Source organism: Primulina tabacum, chromosome 16 (assembly GCF_025594145.1).
Source record: "Primulina tabacum isolate GXHZ01 chromosome 16, ASM2559414v2, whole genome shotgun sequence".
Classification (NCBI taxonomy): Eukaryota; Viridiplantae; Streptophyta; class Magnoliopsida; order Lamiales; family Gesneriaceae; genus Primulina; species Primulina tabacum.
The window spans coordinates 35,304,256-35,326,147 of NC_134565.1; the positions used below are offsets into that span (position 1 = coordinate 35,304,256).

Consider the following 21,892-nt stretch of genomic DNA (forward strand, 5'->3'; position numbering starts at 1 on the left):
GGGCCTTTGGTGAACGAGAAAAATAAAATAACGGGACAAATATACTTTTGATATAAAAAAATTAAAATTATCACAAAACAACAAATATAATGAAATAAAATTGAAATTTAACAATATATAAAATTAAAATCGCAAAAAAAAAAAAAAAACAAACATAACAACCAAAAAAGTTATTTTCCCTAAAATAAATGAACTAAAGGCGTTAATTTATTATAAAATTAAACGGACCCTCATTATTACGTGGAAATAACATTCGCCAAAATCAATATATGCATATATATATTTTCTCTAAAAGAAAATCAAATATTTTTGGAAATAATATAAATTTTTAACTTTTTTGAAGGAAATAGTTTTAAATAATTTTGAATGGAAGGGGTCCACAGCAAGCTAGGTGTTTGCAGGTGCAACCATACCTATTACCTTGTCCGATTTTTATTTTATTTTATTTTTTCCCCTTAACTTAGAAGGGAAACAATGAAATATGATTGGCTCTCCACCTCAGCCACACTGCATGGTCTTTTAACATCAATGCAAGCAAAAACCACTTTTCTAAATATTCTTCTAATTTTTTTATTTTTTATTTATTCATATCGCAGAGAGAGAGAGTAGTTAATATTATATTTTTCATTATATATATATATATACATATATATATGATTGTTATTTACACTCCTATTTTTATTAAATACATTTTGTCTTTAATTTATATGTAAAAATTGCCATTTAGTCTTTTTATTGATAGACTTTTTTTTTAGTCGTTTTAAATTTAAAATTTTTTTATAGAGTTTTTTGATCGTCGATAAAAGTTATCTCCAGAGATAAATAGGTTGATCTTCTTCAAGAGCTTGCATCGACAATTCATTAATAGTTTCAATTCTTACAATAATTTATTTAATATATTGTTTACTCAAAAATTATAGTAAATATTTTTAATATAATTAAATGTAAAAAATATACAAAAAATATTTAAATCTAATTATTACTTACTTAATTTTAATTTGTTTTAAGTTTTTCGAAAGAAATGATATTTCGTTATATGCTTTTAATTTTTTTATTTCATGTTTTTTTTTATGACTTACAAAATGAACTTTTAAAATTAGTCATAATCTCGTTTAAAATATTGGAGTAAGCATGAAATTTTCTGCTAGAACATTACAGGATGTCGAGCCATAGATAGCCCATGTGTCTCCCTTTCCCATTTTCTTGATTTTTGTTCTTGAGCGCGATCAAGCTTTAATCAATATCGGAGTTGTAATTTGGTTCATTGGGAGAAGGAGGATACAGAGTTGTCGTCGACGTTGACATTTATGAAGTTGACTTTTAATCCATTGACTCGGTAATTTACTCACAGGGTGGCGTTTACTATTCTCCACCCCGTAATTCTTAATGTTCTTGTTCTTTTCCTATATTACTTACTCCAAACTAAAACGCGAATCTAAATGCCATAAAGACCAGGTAATACACCAACTGCCTTCTTGATTCTTTCCGTGTTTTTTCCTTCAACTGTGTCCGCATTTCTTGATCAATTCTCCAGTATAAATTAACACACACATTTCTCATGATTAGCTGTATTTATATGCAGGGGGAGAGGGGGGTTGACAGGAGCAATATTGTGGGATATGGAGGAGATCAAGACGCCGGAACATTGGCAAGGTGTGTGGAAGCGGGTGGTGGTCGTAGGCGGCGGCGTAGCAGGTTCTCTTGTTGCTAAATCCCTTCAGTTTCACGCAGATGTCACCCTCATTGACCCGTAAGAATCTGGGACAAATTAACTTGTTTACCTGTTTTCTTTAATTGTATTTTAGTTATTCAAGGTCTTTTATCTTTGCTTCAAGTAGCTTGAATATTATTATTTGATCAGGGGTTAAATTCCATCTCTGAATTCGAATCGAATACTGGGGGTGTCATTATTTTGCTTTAATATTGATTGCACCACTAGATAGAAGACTGATTATTCTTGAAACAGATATGCTTCTAGATTTAATCCGGCAACAGTGGGATCATGTCGGGATTTAGCCGACGCTACTCTTTCTAGCTGATCGAAACTCCGCTTATTACCGACGTTTACGTCCCTCGTTTTGTTTATGCGGATGAGTGCTTCATTATTTTTCCCAATGGGAATGTCGAAGGAGTTGAGAAAATCAGAGCCTTTCTTACTCATGAGTCTTGCTCTGGCCAGTTGATTAATGAAGCTAAGAGTTGGGGTTCCATTAGATGCCATGCCACTCGTGTGGCTCGTGGCCTCCTCATGGGATTATGTCTGGGATTTAATTGTTGGGGTATTTGGTATTTAGAATAATACCACTGCTCTTAGTTTCTATGTATCTTTGGATCTCCCGTTCAGGAAATGAGCTTAAGTATCCTTGTTTTGCTTTCATATTAATTGCACAATCTGGGGTTAAATTGTAGGAGCAAATCTATATCAAGAATATTCAGTCCTCTTGCTAGTATATTGGATTATATGTGAATGGTTTTTTTTACCAAATCATGTTATGCAAAATCTATATATGAGAGATTCCTACAAATTTTAAGTTCATTTCCCCTTTAAGCTTGAATCTGTTTCTGGGTTGTTTCTGTTTTATCGTATCTCGAGAAGCATATATATTTACCAGTATATACATGATACATTAGTTACACATGTATGTCGCATTCTTGGTTCCTCTTAACTATACGAAAATGCTTGTTGTAAATTCATGGCTCTATCATCTATGCTTCTTCTATGATTAGTAGATAAATATTTAATTTATTCCTAAACATGTAAACTGTACCATTAAATAGGAAGGATTATTTTGAGATCCCATGGGCGAGCTTGAGGTCAATGGTGGAGCCATCTTTTGCCAAAAGATCGGTGATATATCACAGAGATTATCTAACCAATGGGCGCGTCGTTGTATCCAAAGCCATAAACATTTTGAACTCTCAAGTATTGACAGCAGACGGCCGTCTCATTGCCTATGACTACCTTGTCATAGCCACTGGACACGATGATCGCTTGCCACAATTACGATCTGAAAGACTTGAACAATACAAATCAGGTACCACAAGTACATTATGCTGTGACATTGAAAGATGGTGTTTAGGTTGCTAGAAGTTCAAAAATATTTGAGTTATAACGTTGTCGTTGATTATAATATTTAGCGCAACGCATTATTTAGGCAGCAAAGAAATGGTTTCTTAAAATTTTTCAATCTGCATGTAGAAAATGAAGAAATAAAGGCTTCTAGTTCAATTCTGATCGTGGGAGGTGGCCCAACGGGAGTTGAACTAGCTTCAGAAATCGCTGTAGATTTCCCGGAGAAAAGGGTTACCTTGGTTCATGATGGATCGAGGTTGCTCGAGTTCATCGGCCCGAAAGCTGCCAGCAAGACATTAGAGTGGCTCAAGTCGAAGAAAGTTGAAGTGAAACTGCAACAATCAATCGATTTAGACAACATTTCGGTGGGAAGCAAAAATTACTTGACTTCGCGTGGAGAAACTATCAAAGCGGACTGTGTACTTCTGTGCACGGGTAAGCAGCCCGGTTCAGCCTGGCTGAGTGAGACTATGTTGAAAGGGAGTATTGATGGATTTGGACGATTGAAGGTTGATGAGAATTTGAGAGTCAAAGGGTTCAAGAATATGTTCGCCATCGGGGATATAACAGACATTAAGGTGAGTCTTGGATTTCCTCAATTCTTACTGTTTCGAGGGTGAGAATTTATGTATGATCATCATGCAGCGTGCATATATACGAATCCTTAACCTTCTGAAACTCGTAAGAATGTGAACAATTTTAGATCCCTCGTATCTGATCATATCGAATCTTGCTTTCCAGGAACTGAAGCAAGGTTACTTGGGACAGAAACATGCTCTAGTTGTAGCAAAAAATTTGAAACTATTGCTCACCGCGGGGAAAAAAGAAAGCAAGATGTTGGTCTACAAGCCGAACTCGGTTAAGGTTATTGTATCACTGGGAAGAAATGATGCAGTTGCACAGCATCCGTTGACAACCTTAATCGGACTTGTTCCAGGTTTGATCAAATCCAAAGATTTGTACGTGGGAAAAACAAGGAAGCAGTTGGGTCTCGACCCACGACAGGTCGATTCATGAGTGATTTAATTCAATTTTTTTTACTTGATTTCTGCCTTCATGAGATGTGTATTTTTTCCAATGATCATTCGTCGCATTGAGTTACATGTGAAATATCACGAGTTGTTACCGGGTGCAAACATCAGTAAAAAATATGAATGTTCGGTGTATACTCCATAAAAAAAACGGTGTTATAGTTGCAACTAGTGACCTTGTTGCCTCAGTTGTTTACGACATAAGTTCATGAAATTGTTACAAGGAATCTGATCCAATAAAAATCCAAAAAAGTGTAAAATGAACCACCGGTTTCCCCGTATTATCTCTTTCATGATCATTACTATACATTAGAAAACTAAGAACATCACTGCAAATACATTAACAAAACATTTCCTTCTAACTGGCCTTCTCTTCCACGATCAAAACCCCCAAACTATTATGCATTCCAGCTTTCAAAGAAAACATTGGTGTGATTTTGATCAGAAGAAATGTTAGTCATAGCGAGCTTCCAAGTTTGCTCACTCTTAACATATGCAAACTGAATGTCTGGTGATCTTGAATGGATCGGTGGAAATTATTGGATGCACCAGTCACTGGAAGAGATGCGGCATGATTGGTTTGTTGGGCGGTTTTGTCACAGCTGGCGTTTTTGGCTTGCGGATTGCAAATTTTCAACTTTGCTCCAGAAAGTGGACTAATGAGAGAAAGATTTCCATCCTCGTAACATCTCTATTGGCCTGGCAAAACAAATGCACATTAAATTTTTATTTGAGAGCGCAGGTGTTAGATTGTTCGTGCTCCAAAAACTATAGTCCGCAGTGATTTTGTAACTCAAGAACTTTAAATCATACATCTTCCTATCATTACGCCACATGGATAGCCTCCTCGAGACCTCAACAATCCCAATTTGAAACTCTTGAGAACCGAACACACACACAGCTTTTAATCCGGCTGGAGGCATTCAACCAATATAAATCGTATTAAGGAAAGGTAAAGCAAAAAATTCACAGTACCTCTACAGCAAAACGTGCCCATATTTTGCCATTCCGAGTTTCCATAACCCCTTTTAATATGGTTAACCCCAGGCCTCTAATTATGTCGGCTATTTCTAGAAAGAAACCTCTTTCTTCACAGAGCATCTGTCACAGAGTCGAAGAGGAAAGAACAAAGATCTTTGAGATTGTGATAACAGATAAGTTTTACTAGAACTCCGTAACTAGGGGTCAGAAAATGATTCCAGGACTCGTGACTTGAAAATTTACAAGAATTACCTCCACAAGCATTTGACGGGGTTGATTCAGATCTTCAACTATGAGAGGACAGACCATAGATTGAGAGCCTACTTCATAGGCCCATGTTGCTCCCCCTTCAAAGTTATTTTTCAACAGCAAACTGCCATCTGTGTTAGTAATCTGCAACTTAAACAAAGGATAAAAATCAGAATTTTTGCACTTTTCCAAACCACAAGATGCAACACCAGTTTTGCCGCTGTGATCGACCACGCACAGGAGTTTATACCATTCACTATAATGATATGTAAATACAGTTTGAAATGTTATTGCACACCTTGGGCTCTCCAGTTTGCTTTAGCTTATCAGAATGTTTTGTAACACTTTGTAAGAAAAGCATATGTTTGATTGTACGTTCCAAAAGAGCATCCATGCTACACTGTTAAACAAAATAAGAATAATAAGCACCGGTTAATCACCACAAAAGGAAAAGTAAAAATAGGAGACTCAAGCAAAAAGTATCATCACCTTTGCTCCATTTGGCACAATTTGCCTCAACTCCTTGAAGCGATCTTGGATCATTTGCCGATCTTTTGGCCTAGGTCTTGGATTTTCCCCGAGTTTAAGCCTCTTGCGATTCAGTGTGGAAGTTTCATCAGGTTGCTTAGAGCATCCATTAGACACGCTATTATTTGGATTCATGTCATGACCCTTTCCAATCCATGAACTTATTTGTGATCCGTAAATGGAACTAATCTGAGAACAAGTTTCTGAATCTTCCTTGGAAGAAGCATTTCTCAACGAACAAGAACTCATCATTCCTGCTGTTGCAATGTATTTTGGAACACCAAGTAACTCTCCCTTCGTCTGGTTAGAAACCCTACACTGACTATATGAAATTCCGGTCTTAGGTCGCAAGGAGCTGCTAGTATTGGTCAACGTTGTCCCACAAGAAACACTATCGTCCAGGACCGACTTTACAGAAGAGTAAACGTTAGAGACTACTGCATCCAAGAGATGGTCAGGGCCAGATGAGATGATCCCACTATCCAAGTTTCCTTGGCTAGCAGCATATATTTCTGAAGACGCCAGACTCTTCTTAGAAGGAATATTCATATTTGAGTCATGCAAGTTTGGGGGTGATTTACAGCTCTTCCAGCGACTGCTAAATATCGTGTTCTTAAATTCTGCTCCCAAAATATCGAACAAATCATCTCCAGACTGAGATTGAATGCACGATTCGTCATACTTGGTATCACTCACCGTATGACTCTGATCTTTCAAGTTTTGTTTGTTGTCGTCTTCAACTAAACTAGAAATCAAATGTGCGACTGTATATTGTTGTTTGTTGTGTCGAGACATAGAAATGTCATGAGTAATTATATCGAGTTCTTCATTAGACGCACATAAGTAATTTTCCACCAACTTTTTCTCCATGTGATAATGTTGGATGCCAGAGCTATTACCTAGCAAGGAATTTGTCCTCAAATGGTCGACAGAATCGGAGAAATAGGCCTCTCTATTCAGTAAATTCACATTTTTAAGCCCAATCGAAGCTGAACTCTTAGAAGTAATGCTTTCATTAACCGCCCTGCTCGCATTTGAGCAAGAGTTTATCCTTGACAAAGTTTCCACATTATGGGGCATGGACACACCTTCAATGGAACAAGAAGTCGAGGTAGAAGTTTTTCTCAGAGTAGGCAGAGGAATGCCACAGAGGCTATTAAAAGGTCCTTCACAGCCACTATCCGATTGTTCAATGCAACTTATACTGCCACGATTCAACAAACATGTGCTAGATGGGAAATCAAGAGTGGACCTTGGGACATTGACAGGAGTATGCCGGTTCATCCATATTTCCGAAATTGAGGGATAAACTTCAGCTTTTGCTGTAGGAGCAATCGTTGCTATATGATTGTAATCACGTGGTTTCATACAACTCGGACTTGAGTTTAAGACTTGAATTGCTGCAACAGTAGATTGCAAATCATTTCGAATTTCTGTAGTAAATGAATAAGATGTTTGAGTGTCAGGAACTGAGGTTTGAACCGAGCTTTCAACATGGTTGAGACTGTCAGCAATGAAAGAAGAGGCACGTATCGTACTGAACTCAAGAGACGAGTCAACATGAGCGGAACTTCCAAGACATATTGGAACCCCAAATCTTCGAGCAGGTTCTTTCGACATATAATTATCAGATAGCAAGACACCAGGTACCTCTCCCAGTTGAAATACTAATGTTAACACGTCATGTATGAATCCCAAGTTCTCTCCTATCTGAGACAAAAACAATTTAATTACCGATTAAATTATAGCAGTATAAATGTGTTAAAAGATACTATGTTCTGTCATCTGGATATTGGCTTTTTTAAGTTCTATGGAAATAATGAAAAGAAGGAGCATACCGTCAAGTATGAACCAAATTGGACAACACCATGAGGAAGAACGGGAATAACTGCAACCGTCTGTTTAGGGAAAAAATAGCATTAGTTTAACAATAAAAGCATGGTGGCATGAAACTAAATAAAATATATATACCTTCATGCCAGCTGAAAATTGCTGGCATACCTCGTTTAGAACCTACAAGACCAACAGAAGACTACAAGTTAGCAAGCAGACACTCAGAATCATTTTCACATAGATTGGAAATCTCGCAAAGTATCCCATATCCATGATTTCTCCAGCATTCTATTTCATACCTCTGGCGGGTGGGCTTCTCCACGAAAATTCTCAGAAAGTATCCATTGATGGTTACCAGTGAAAGCAACTCTTCCAACTAATCTGAGAAACAAAATCGGAAACAATAAATTATATTTAATGAATCTTAGTACAATACGTGGTTAAGAGTAAATTGCTTTACCCTTCTCCCACAATATTAACTTGATTGTCCATCATCATCTTGTTTATGAGCAAAGACACTTTCTCTCCAGTATGATACTGGGACTGGAAATTGCTGGCAGCGGTCGCACCCCATGAAGCATTGAAATCTTGATGTGTTGGATATGAGTTCAAATCGTAATAACATTCTTCCCAAACTAAAAGGCTGCCAAAGAAAATTTCAGCTCAATATTAACAAGACTCTCTTATAACTTCACATAGAGACCATTTGAATTCATTGAGAAAAGGTTCAGAAATGGAAACAAAATTCAAGAAACAAGAAATTGTTGAAGACAAAAGAGTAAGAACACATAGACGCAAACAAGGAAATATTCAGAAATGAACAAATTCTTAAAAAGGAAATCATAACAGTTCAAAACAAATCTGTTTTCCCTCCGCTGAGATTCTCCAGGACAAACTGATTCAGCCAAGCACAAAAATACAAAATCAAAAAAGGAAAGTTACTAGATCACCAAGAGAAAAAAACGACAAGCATATCCAAAAAATCTGTAGCACGTCAAATCATGTTATGGTTACCTAAAATTATTCACTGATCAAACAAAATACAACCTCTTATCTGAGGATGGTTTTTGGGTTAAATTTGGATATTTGTGTAGCCATAAGAAAAATGAATTAATTAAAATGGACCAGAAATTTATCATTTATTCTCCTATGTGCTCGTCATTATCAGTACTGAGCACAAAATTTCAAGAAAAAAAGAGAATGATTGAACTTAAATTAATCAAAACTATTGAAAAAAGGTACACAACATACTGTAATATTTTACCAAAAATTGACCCAAAAAAAATTTTAAAAAAACAAATAAAAACTAAAGCGCCCACGCTTGAAGCAAAAAGGAATATAATCAGCAATAAAAATTGAAGACCGAAATCCAACTTCCAAAAAAAGAAAAAGAACAAGAAACCACAAAGGTTGGAATTTTTATTGTTTTTTTACTTTAAATTCCACAAAGCTGTGATTTTTTGCAAACTTACTTGGGGTTTTGGTATCCAATCTTCCAGAGAACAGCATATGACCACTGATCGACTCCGCAAAGAGTCTTCAAAGCCTCTTTCAACGAGTACCCCATTTCTTTCAACTACTTAATAGAGTAGTAACAGTACCAACAAATGCACCAATGAACAGCAGAATATGAATATTCTCGTATATATATATACACTAAAAAAGCAGCACCCAGATATCCAGTTCAAAGCTTACAGAACAATGGACTAAAATAGTATTCCTCTTAGACGGAACCACGTTTCTCTTCTCCTTCTTTTCTTTCTCCTCAAAATGTAAAATGGGTCGCAGGCGTAGGCTAACTCCCTCTGCAAGAAGCACGGCCCGCCTGTTTCGTTCTCAAACCTCCGCTCCTCTTCCTCTCTGGACCCAAATCCCCTGTTAGCTTCCTCTTGCAATCCATTCTCCGGAGAAAATAAGAACAAAAGAGAAACGAAATGAAGCTGAGAAAAGCCCCAGAGCTTGAAGAAGACACTTCGAAGTATTCTACACTACCCCACAAGCTTTAAGCTCGCAGTTAACTACGAGAATCACTTTCTCCATCCTCAAACGTGAATTTCTCGGATAATATTGCAGATGTGGGATAAAGATCAGAGCTTTAAGTGGTTTGGAGATGAAATAACATGCGGGACGCGATTTTGTTATTGTGTTTCCGAAGCTTTTGTCTTCTCGGCCCTCTTGTTTTTTCCCTTTTTTTTCCTCGCTGCGGTGAAATATGAATGAATGATGCTCTCTGTACCGCCACTCTTTTTTCCTTTTCTTTTTTACTCCACTTGACAACAGCGGATGATGATGGGATTCGATGGATGGGGAAGTGTGCTAAAATGCGCCATGATGATTAATCAATTAGAACCGGGTGGGTCTTGGAAACGGGCCTGGACTTCGGGTAAAATTGCAATACCTGCCATTAGTCTTTTTTTTTTTTAATAATAACTCATGATCTATTTTTTGATGTAAATCGAGTTTAAATAAATAATCGAGTTAATATAGTAATCTGTAAATTATATTAATCAAATAAGTTATATTAATCAAATTATGTGCGACATATTTATCCAATATATGATATTGATAACATAAATCAAACTCATTCATCGTTATTTTGTTGTTCTTATAAATGGTGGAGTAGAGCAAGTATCATTGAAATTTAATTAATAATTATTTGATTATTATAATTTTGTGAATTTGATTTAAATTTAGTTTCTTAATATTTTATATTTGATAATTTAAAATAAATTGTATTATTATAATATTGTTATATTTAAAATTTTAGAATTATCTTTTTAAAAAAAATTACATGGTTCAGGCTAGTTGATGCTAGTTGTGAATATGTCGATTTAAAAATGTTAATTCGTTAATTAATAAAAATATAAAGATTTCATATTTTTTTAAATTTTTATTATTACATTAGTATTTTTAGTATGTCTTATATGAGACAGTATCAGGAATATATATTTACTGGGTAATCAATTCAGATCATATATACAGTGACACTGAAAGGCAAAAACTTGTGTGAAACGGTCTCACGAGTCGTATTTTGTGAGACAGAACTCTTATTTGGGTCATACATGAAAATTATTACTTTTTATGGTAAGAATATTACTTTTTATTGTGAATATCGGTGGAGTAGACCCGTCTCACAAATAAAGATTCGTGAGACCGTCTCACAAGATATCTACTCACACTGAAAAGTAATATTTTAATGAGTCAGATGAAAATTTTATTTCACAAAACTGATATGTGATACGGTTTTGCAAGAATTTTTGTATTACTTTTTTATATACAACAACACGTGTGAGTTTTTTTTTTCTCTAAAATTTAAACCTAGATATCACAGTTATTGGGGGGAAAAATTATATCACTACACCATCAAAATGTTGTTGTCCCGAGGGCATCTCCAACACTGCACCAAAATGGTGTAAACAGTGTTAATTGGTCCAATGGGGAATGCGCTGTTTCACCAAAATAGCGCAGCCCTTTTCTCCTATTTTTTTATTTTTTTATTTATATTTATTATTAATATTTATATTTAAAGTTATAAATATTATTTAAATAATAGAATATTATTGATTTTATTATTTGAATAATTAGATATTTCATAAAAATTATAAAATAATAATTGGTCATTTTAAAATATTTATTTATTAATTATAATATTTAAAAACTAATTTTTTATGATTTTTAATTAATATAATTTAATATAAATACAAAATTAAAAATATATTAAATAAAATATAATAATTAATACATGTGAAATAAAAAAGAATATTTTGAGAATATTCTTTTTGGGGTAAGATTTGAAATAAGTGGACTGGAGATGAATGTTGTATTTGGTGCAAAAAAGCACATTATTTTAGTGTAAAATTTGCACCAAAATCGATTTATGGTTGGAGATGGACTAGTATTTTAATTTTTAGGATCACATGGCATGACCAATTCTTTTTATATATTTAGAAGAAGAATATTTTGTCGGCTTTTTCTGTAATTTTTTCACGTAATTCCATAGAATAATCTTTCGAATCAGTTCAGCCAAAAACTGTTTCCTTCAAATTATCACCCAAAAAGCTGAAATTTTAACTTAAAAAGAAAAAAATAAAATCTGAAAATACGGATATTTAAATTATTAATTTTATGAGGGTAAATAAAAATTAATACGAAGCTTTTATTGCACACCAATTTTTTTTTTCTTTAGGAAAATTGGTGTACAAATGGAAAATTGTTTTACAAATGAAAAAGACAATAAAACCACCTTATATCATAATTTTACCAAAGTAGATTCCGTTCAAATGTCGATACAATAATTTCGCAACAAAACAAATTATATATATATTATTGATAAGAGTGGGTTTCTTCTGATACGGTCTCACGAATCATTATCTGTGATATGTGTCAATCCTACCAATATTCACAATAAAAATTAATACTCTTAGCCTAAAAAATAATATTTTTTCATAGATGACCCAAATAAGATATCCGTCTCAAAAAATATGGCCCGTGAGACCGTCTCACACAAGTTTTTGTCTATTAATAAACATAAAATTGCACATTAGAAATACAAATTAAAAGTGTTTAATATAATTGCAATATAATTTCTAAAAAATCAGATTTATCAAAATAATAATCACATATTACTACAAAATAATTGCAAATATTCTGAATGTATAATAATTATCCCCCATTTTCTGTCCAAACAGAGACTGAGAATTTTGGTTGTACCTTTCGCGTTGGTGGAGACGGTCAGATTCAAGAGGATGTACTTCAATAGTGGAAATTGGTGTCTCCTGTGAAATTCCATCGTTGGCCTCATTATCTGAAAGAAACTACGAGAAAGGGATTTTAGGGGTAAAAAACGAGGAGTCTCTCTCGACCGCAGGATCTCTGTCGGGTGAGGACCACGATCCACTGGAGAATGACGCAATTCTTACTCACCTCGTTTACTTCTTAATTTGTACCATTTTATTATAAATTTTAAAATGACGTTGACGGGAAAATTATATATATATATATATATATATTTTAAGGATACCACTTTAATTTTGAAACTGAAACAGGGGGAATTAGGATCTATGTTTCGCGGTCATTGTCATCTTCCATCCAATGATTATCCTGAAAAAAACGACATGAAAGACAGAGTTGTTCATGATAACATATAGATAGTATTCGGTGGTTAATATCATGGGACAGATAATACGGAGATAATTAATATTTAATAATAAAATATATAAAAATGATAGTTAATATAATATTTGATTTGATTGATTAATTTGCTTAAATTTGATATAATGTGATATTATCGTTCTTTTGAAAATATTAGTAAAATATTTATAATGTCATTTATTAAGAGTAATATTGTAATTTCAATTCAATTATTTGAGTGATGTAAGATATATAATTGATGATTTGATTGATGTAAGATAAATGATTGATAAGTGGATAAATAATATGATGCATCAAACATGATATTAGATTCGATAAAAATATGAATAAATAATATACGATGAATCAAACTGTAGTAAGTAATAAATCGAAAATAAATTTTTTCATATAATTCTATGTGTAGCTTCGAAAATCCCGCAAAAGACGAGGAGTAGTTCCGATTTTACCATAGGCGGAAATAAAATACATTTTTCTAAGGATTCTCAAAATAATGACATATCTCTATTGGTACTCCAAATCACTGGTCATATACAAAATAGATAAGAGTGTATTTTTAATATCAATGATTAAAAATAATATAAAAATCAGTGTCCTTTTCGAAAGTAAAATTACATATTTTATTATTATTGTTTTTTTATCGATATTATTATGATTATTAGTGTGGGTTTGGTAAAAAATTGACTTTCTTTACTTAAAAATGGATTAAATAGGTATAGTTGGGCAAATTCATGCACTTGTGCAGTTATACGTGTGTTTAGTTGGATGGATACATATATTATTGTGAAATCGAACAATAAATAAGACAAAAAGAGATGAAGGAATCATCTGTTTAAAATTTTAATCATACTATACCGATTAGTTAACTTTTCTTTAGTACTAAAAATGAAGGGGGATTGAACCCGAATCTAAGGGTGAGACCAACTGGGCTACAATTCCGATCTCGATTAATTAACTTTAACCCAACGGGGTCTTAGATAGATAATTGGGAAAAATTATTGTGCATGTTCCTTGTTAAATCGATGTTTTAAAAAATTCATAATCTATTTTGTTAAAGAGTAGGTCTTTTGTGGGACGGTCTCACGAATCTTTATCTGTGAGACGGATCAATCTTACCGATATTCATAATAAAAAGTAGCACTCTTAGCATAAAAAGTAATAATCTTTCATGGATGACACAAATAAGAGATCTGTCTCACAAAATACGACCCGTGAGAGCGTCTCACACAAGTTTTTACTTTTGTGAAATATTTATATGATCAAATAAAAATAGTTAGTGTTTGAGTTTCTTTAATTAAATTGAATAATCAACACAAATTGTTGATAACTATATCATATAAATAACTTGTTTTGTATGGAGAATATTTTATTATATATTATTATTGTATTATGAACTCCACCCCAACCGTTCGATGTCGGGAACTACGGACCAATATCAGACTAAATCAACGGCTAAGATGACCTATATGGAAGAATCAAAATTCAATTTATTTAATATAATTAAATATTAATATACACACTGGGAATAATAAAGAAACTGCGGGGAGGCGTAAAAAGATGGGTCAATAGTTAGTTGGGTGCACATGATTTGGTGAACTTTTACCCTTTTTCATATGTAATATTTTGATATTTTAGATTTATGTTTTAGAAATTTAAATTATTATTCCCCAACCATTTTCTTATTAGAATAATTGGCTAACAATGTGTGTTATTAACGCACTACGATCGAATTTGTATGTCGCATTTATTTATTTCCTCGACTGTAACTAGTTTAAACGAAGTCGTTCTTGTACATGTAACATTTTGTCACGTATGACACTTATATTTATACATGTTGTATTCACGACCATTTCTAATATCATTTCACATAATTATTTTATAAACTCATGTGAACCCAACTGCATAATAAGCTCGTCTGACTATTATTTTGTTGTTGCTTCGTAATAACTAATTCAAATTGTCATAGAAAATCTATCGTAATTTCTCATCAATATATTCAAACTTTTTATTACTAATGAATGAGTGACGTCCATATTACATCTCGTTATCCATCTAATCCAAGATTATCTTTTTTAGGAAAAGATTTATATTTAAGCTATTTTATTGCTTTTGATTGCCCATTATTATTATAATTTTATTTTCATTGAAAATATATGTATATACGTAAACCTCTTGATCGAATCCACGCCGAAAACTAAATGGGACCATATTACATAGCTCAGGCTAGTAGGACCCAAGACAACTTTTTTCCCCCTTTTTTTTTTTTTTTTGAGAATCCAAGAAAACTTTTATATATGCATAATTAGAAAGAGTGAGTCACTAAACATTTATATTATTATTATTATCCTCACGAGAAAGAAAAATCCAAAAAAAAAAAAATCAATAAATTTCATCATAATTAATTGAAAACTCCGACATTTATTGATGTAAATAAGTGGACCACCAAAATCATATTGCATATCGTCCGAATTCAAAAGAAAAGATTCGACGTAAAGACATGAAATTTAGAATTTACTTATAATACTAGGGAGATATGCCACGATGCGACAAGGAGCTTGAGAATATTGACCCATTGATTTGCACTAATCCTCCAAAAAAATTTGTGAGCTTTTCTATATATTCATGAATTCACATCAAGAAATGTTAGCTTGAATCCAACTGAAAAAACAATAAGCCAATTCATCGCCATTTAAAAAAAAAAACTTGGGATGGGTCGATATTAATCCATTGATGTCTTCTCCCATTAGTTTGTTCAAATGACGTTCCAATCAGATTAATTTTATGACATAACGATTTATTTGATGTGATATTATTTGTTCAATAAAGTGAATACAAAAAAAAAAAAAAAACAAGAATTAAAGTTATTGAAAATTCTTGGCCTTAAAAGGGCAATCGATATAGATTTGGTTGAGCTTTTAAAGTGTAAAGTTTGAAAAGGAATATAATTTTGTAAGATTATATGATGCTGAAATCTAGGGCATTGACATTGTATGGTACCTTTTCTTATTTTTCTAAGTTGCACAATTTATTGGTCAATAACAGAGATCCACATGATTTAATGTCGTATAACAACACTTCAAAAAAATCTAGGAGAGTACGACTGATTTTGAAAAGTTGAGAATGAACTGGTTAGTTAATCATTTTCATAAAACGATAACAAAAAATAAACTGTCGGTAATATACCGTATTCAAATTATATAGTTGACTTGGTCAAAATAATGACCCTAGTTTGAGAAAATGGTGAATGTTTTGAGTCCATAACATGGGTAGGCCATTAGGCATGGGAATGCCTCGGACCAAATCATGCCTGATTACTAAGCATTTCCCCTCTTTTGCATCGAAATTGCAATGATACGATGCATTCTTTTCGTTTTGTGGAAATGTTTTTGAAAGTGCGACATGATTATATTCCTTGCAGGCTTTCATTGCAGTTCACCAAAATGGAAATTGGAATAAAATTATTTATATTAGTATCTCTCTTTCTGATTAAATACACACTATTATTTATTTTTAATATGGGTTGGGTAGACTCGTCTCACGAATTTAGATTTGTGATATCGTCTCACATAAATTCTACTCATGATCACATTTAGTGTTAGTAAGGCGGAGGGTGCTGTTTACGGAAAATAACTTCATTTTTGATATTTCGATTTGTAACAAATTATGTAACACTGTCATTCTTGGTTGATTTAGGCCAAATCGTAATGTTTTTAGTTAATTAGTTAGTATTCTGAATGTAGGATGGACTTAAATGAAAACCCATCTTAATTTGTGGATCAATGTATAGATTTCCGATTTATTGAGTAAAAAAAGTTTCCCATGAAATTTTTTTAGTATTTTCTTTGAAAAAAAATAAAGAAGGCTTTCCAGTTGCATGCTGGAATTTGATTTTTCATAGATTCGGGCTGTGGTTTTGAGGCCTTATAATATGATAAATTTAGTTAGGGCCGGGCTCATATTTGGGCTCTTAGAGTCAATCATCGGCCCACAACTAACTAATCCAGGGACTAACTTCGGTCCAATGAATAATGTGTATAACCAACCTTTCTCTCTCTCTCTTTTTTTTAAGAATATACCATTTGTCCATTTCCATTAATTATCCCAAAAGATCTTGCTTTACTTATAGTGGAGCACACTGTTTTTTTTTTCTTTCAAAATAATGACTTAAATAAAAAATATTCACTGCCCCAAAAAATTTAAAAAATTTGAAAACCCCCAAAATAAATAAATCAAACATAATAAATTTTATTTTTAAAAAACATAATTACTGTTCTCTAATGAAAAGGCCATTTCCCTTAAAACAAAAAAGGCTTATATAAGTATATATTAAATACCAATTAAGGACACGGGGCATTAAAGTTAAAGTCATACGAGATTATTAAGAGAGTGTTTGAGACAATTTATAAAATTTGAATCCTTAAAAAATGAATCAATTACTCTCAATTTTTAAAAATATTTTTGGAGCTTGTTTAAAATATTAAATTTATTTATACATGAGTTTTTAAGAATTTCGAATGAAATTCATAAAATTTAAAATCATATTTTATTACAAACATTTTATATTTTAAAAATCAAATTTTTTGTAACCTGCATTTCCAGATTTATTTATTAATTCACATATTTTGTGCATTTATATAAATTTATCATTTGTTTGTTTGTTTTTATTAAATCTTATATAAATTTTTCAGCATTCATGTTATAAAAACATAAAATAATTTTAATACAAAATTTCAAAATTTAATAATAATTATATAAATATATTGTTGATCGTGTAAGTATCAAAGTTTAGATAATAAAAAGACAAATATTATGTAAGTTAAAGATAATTTTGTAATTTTTTTAAAAAAAACTGAATCAATTTTTCTCTAAATACTCAAATTTTAACTTTACTAACTTTAACATTTTTTTTACCAAATAATCTCTATCTTTAACTTTTCACCTACTTTCAAAAAATATTTAGAAAAATTATTTCAAACAAACAAAACTCTCCCACACACACTTTAATTTTAGTCAAATTGTAAAACGGCAGGCTTCTTAAGCGGTAGGGACAACAATACTGTTTTATTTTACCATGTCACTATATGGCCAATCAACTTATGGCACGTGTATATTTGAAAGTCAACCTTTACATCGACCTTCGAATAATTCAATTTTGTCGCATAAAAAAAGGTGTATATATACATTGATGCATAATTTATATAATTAAAAAAAAACATAAATAAGATTTGCATATTAAATGATATGTTTCTCTCATCATACAATAAAATAATTATGAGATGTGTCGGCTCGATCTACATAAATAATGAAAAATAGTATTTTTGAAATAAAAAATCATATTTTTTTATGAGTTGTGTCGGATAAAACATACATCTCACAAAATTTATATGTGAGACAATCTCATAAAAATTTTTGTTATAAAATAAACCCGTCGAACAAATAAAATAATTGATTTATAGAAAATTAAAATACCGAACAACAACCTACATAATATTTTTTGCATAATTAAATCTTGTGAAAATTTTAAATTAATCGGAAATATAAAGTTCGGAAACATTAATGTCCTATGTAGTAAAAGTCAAAGTCAATTTTATGAAAGTTGCTAAAATTTTAAAGTCCGCAAAATTTAATGTTTTAAAATCCGTGGAATAAATGTTTTATCTAGAAAACCTGTTCCACTAGATTTTTCCATCCTTATATGTCTATTTGATCAAATTTTTTTATTTAAAAAAATCTTCTGCCTATATTACCCTTGATTGATAAGCATGGAATTATCACTTTGACTAGGCGTTGTCGATGTGACCAAAGGTTCCTATCCTTGTAAAAATGCTTTAAAATAATTAATATACATAATTATGATATAAGATTTTAATTTATAATTTTATTAACGCTAAACGGATTTAATTTAAATCTACCTTGTAAGAAATAAAATTAATTTTTAAATTATAATATATTAATTTAAGTATTAGAAATATTTTTAAATAGTACGCCTCTTGTAAGAAGATATCACGAATCTTTATCCGTGAGATATGACAACCATGTTCATATTTACACTAATAAGTAATACTTTTGACACAAAAATAATATTTTTTATAAGTTATCCAAATAGGATATCTGTCTCATAAAATTGACTAAGGAAACCATCTCATAAAATTATTGTAATCTTGAAATTAAAAATAATATGTAGTATTTAATATATGCTTATCAATATTCATATGCAATGGCCTCACAAGTTTTATATTGTGTATAGTAACCGAAATTGCACTACATTTAAATGATAAGAAACATAACTTATTTCAAAATTCTAAAGAAGTTTCCTGTATAACTTTATATATATTACAATATAATATCTATTTACTACATTAAATAATTATTAATGAATTTTCTTTATAGTTTGAACAAATAGGTTTTTTGGTATTACAATTCACTAAAAGGGATTCATATATGAATTAATTGGATGTTTTTTTCAAGACAAAAACTTGTGTGAGACGGTCTCACGTGTCGTATTTTGTGATACAGATCTTTTATTTGAGTCATCCAGTGAAAAAATATTACTTTTTATGCTAAAAATATTATTTTTTATTGTGAACATCGGTATAGTTGACATGTCTCACAAGTAAATATTCGTGACACCGTGTCACAAAATACCTAATATTCTTTCAATTATGTTGGCTTATTCTCCTTTTTTCTCTCGTTCAATTCAAAGCCAAAGCCATAAATATGCCGCTATTTCTTACCATTTGACTTGGATAATTTCGATTTATTTCAACTTATTTTAAACATTCTATAAAATATAATCTGACACTTATTTCTATTGGCTCAAATCCAAACAAATCATTCAAAGTTTTGAATAATTTCCAATTCTTGAAATGGATGAACTCGATATACCCCAATATTTCATCTGCCCCATATCACTCCAAATCATGAAGGATCCCGTCACCATCATCTCCGGCATCACCTACGACCGCGAAAGCCTCGAGCGATGGCTTCTCACCGCCGTGGCGGAAGGCCACTCCTCCGCCGTGTGTCCTGTCTCAAAGCAGCTCCTGCCTCTGATGAGCTCGGACTTGACTCCGAACCACATGCTCAGAAGATTGATCCAAGCCTGGTGCATTGCCAATGCTAAAAGTGGGATCGAACGAATCCCGACTCCGAAATCTCCCGTTCACAAATCTGTTGTACTCAAACTCATCCGCGATGTGAAAAGCGGGAATCCTTTGTTTCATTTGAATGCTATTAAGAAGTTGGATGAGTTTTCCAAAGATAAAGAAAAGAACCTGAAAGCCATGGCGGAAGCAGGAGTACCAAGAGCGATGATTTTTCTGATCTTGAAGAGATTTAAAGAAGGTAAAACCCTATTTCTTGAAGAAGCTTTGAGGATCCTGAAACTAACATGGATTCCAATAGAGGAAAACAAGAAGATTGTTGAGGAAAACTTTGACTTTATCCATTCTCTTTTGTGGGTTTTGAGCAGTAATGAACTAGAAAATACTTCCAAGATTCATGCTCTTAAAATGTTGAAAAATGTGACAGAAGTTGCGAAGACCAGTCTCCTGGAAAGATTAAAGCTTGATTTCTTCAAAGAAATGGCGAGTATCCTTCACAAGAACATATCTCCACAAGACAACAAATCTGTTCTCCATGTTCTCATACAAACTTCCCCTTTCGGAATGAACAGGATGAAAATAGTGGAAGCTGGCGCCATATTCGAAGTTATGGAACTCGAGCTACACAATCCCGATAAAAAAACCACAGAGCTCATCTTCTGTCTGTTGGCAAACTTGTGTTCCTGTGCAGAAGGCCGGCAGCAGTTTTTAAAGCACGCCGGTGGGATTGCGTTGGCTGCAAAACGGTTGCTGAGGATTTCTCCGACAACTGATGATCGAGCACTTTGCATAATCGAATCAATTGCTCGATTTGCAGCCACACAAGAGGTGGTTTTGGAGATGTTAAGGGTGAGTGCTGTGTCGAAATTGTGCATGGTTCTTCAGGCGGATTGTGCGGGTTATTTGAAGAATAAAGCCAAGGATATTCCGAGGTTGCATAATTATGCTTGGAGTAACTCGCCTTGCGTTCAAGTTTATCTTTTAACTTGGTATACCCGATGAAAAAGGGCAAGTCAAAAATTATATATATGCATGCATGCATGGATGTTTTTGTGTACATTAATGTAGTCTTAAATCCCATGTATAATAACAGGAAATTGGTAAAATTAAAATTTAGGTACAAGTGCAGTTCCTGTTAAAATTTTATAATCTGGTCTTTCAATTAAGAATCATAACACATAGCTCAAGTGTTTCAGAAACCATATTTCAACAAAATTTAACATCAAACAGTGCAAGATCGAACGATGGTCCCTTTGCTGGTTAATTTGTAGATTATTAATTCCTGCAGGCTGCAGTGCCGGGATTTGAATGGATTTTCTCGCTTCTCTAGCTTTCACCTTTGCTCTAATATTTCCTATTTCACTGTGATTTTTCCTTACACATTTCGGTCCAACATCCTTCAACCGTTGATTGTATGACCCAATGACTTTCGACGCCTTAATTCTCACTATATATGCTAAAAATTCAAACGTATGTGCAGTATCTTCCATTTTATTACATAATCTCGTTTTCACCATTTTCATGTGGCTGAAAGTACATGCTCTAATTAATGATAAAATATCATATATAACATATTATATCATTTATAGACTCTTTAAATAAAATCACTAAAAACGACGAGCACTAACTGTTATAAATCAAACAAAAAATAATAGATTCAAGTGTTGATATTTGAAAATATATATAAAATTGTATTGTAAATCGCAAACTGTTAGTGATAACTTAGTGATTTGGGATTAACTTAAATTTTAATCTTAAAGTAATTAAAATAAATCGTATACTCGAAATTGACAACGATATCCATTAACTGATTGTATTTATTTTTGGTAAATTCATTTGTACTCTCAATTCTTAGAATAAGCTACAAAAAAATATAGTTAATATTTTTAAGAATATTAAATATAGAAAGATACACAAAAAAAAATATGTTAAAAACTATTACTTTT

The 21,892-nt window shown here is 32.3% G+C and overlaps 3 protein-coding genes across 8 annotated transcripts; 2 read left to right on the forward strand and 1 right to left on the reverse strand.

The window, feature by feature from the left end:
- Nucleotides 1-1,437: 1,437 nt before the first annotated feature.
- LOC142529848 (uncharacterized) lies at nucleotides 1,438-4,518 on the forward strand. Its single transcript, XM_075635516.1, has 5 exons — nucleotides 1,438-1,455; nucleotides 1,583-1,750; nucleotides 2,779-3,035; nucleotides 3,200-3,651; nucleotides 3,815-4,518. Exons 2-5 carry the CDS (start codon nucleotides 1,620-1,622, stop codon nucleotides 4,088-4,090), a joined length of 1,116 nt encoding a protein of 371 aa, XP_075491631.1. The 5' UTR covers nucleotides 1,438-1,455; nucleotides 1,583-1,619; the 3' UTR covers nucleotides 4,091-4,518.
- Nucleotides 3,998-10,058, reverse strand: LOC142529846 (transcription factor LHW-like). 5 transcript variants are annotated; one of them, XM_075635511.1, is made up of 11 exons: nucleotides 9,391-10,058; nucleotides 9,168-9,271; nucleotides 8,156-8,338; nucleotides 7,995-8,076; nucleotides 7,834-7,875; nucleotides 7,701-7,760; nucleotides 5,824-7,572; nucleotides 5,633-5,734; nucleotides 5,338-5,484; nucleotides 5,080-5,205; nucleotides 3,998-4,803 (listed from the first exon to the last, which is right to left on the reverse strand). In XM_075635511.1, the coding sequence occupies exons 2-11, from the start codon at nucleotides 9,260-9,262 to the stop codon at nucleotides 4,738-4,740; spliced, it is 2,652 nt and encodes an 883-aa protein (XP_075491626.1). In that variant the 5' UTR covers nucleotides 9,263-9,271; nucleotides 9,391-10,058; the 3' UTR covers nucleotides 3,998-4,737. The 5 variants fall into 5 exon arrangements, with proteins under 5 accessions (XP_075491626.1, XP_075491628.1, XP_075491629.1 ...); XM_075635513.1 differs by having other exon boundaries at nucleotides 5,824-7,295; nucleotides 7,401-7,572; nucleotides 9,168-10,058; XM_075635514.1 differs by having other exon boundaries at nucleotides 5,824-7,262; nucleotides 7,401-7,572; nucleotides 9,168-10,057.
- Nucleotides 10,059-19,665: 9,607 nt separating this feature from the next.
- LOC142529338 (E3 ubiquitin-protein ligase PUB23-like) lies at nucleotides 19,666-21,074 on the forward strand. 2 transcript variants are annotated; one of them, XM_075634852.1, is made up of 2 exons: nucleotides 19,666-20,187; nucleotides 20,374-21,074. In XM_075634852.1, the coding sequence occupies exons 1-2, from the start codon at nucleotides 19,710-19,712 to the stop codon at nucleotides 20,946-20,948; spliced, it is 1,053 nt and encodes a 350-aa protein (XP_075490967.1). In that variant the 5' UTR covers nucleotides 19,666-19,709; the 3' UTR covers nucleotides 20,949-21,074. The 2 variants fall into 2 exon arrangements, with proteins under 2 accessions (XP_075490967.1, XP_075490966.1); XM_075634851.1 differs by having other exon boundaries at nucleotides 19,666-21,074.
- Nucleotides 21,075-21,892: the final 818 nt, after the last annotated feature.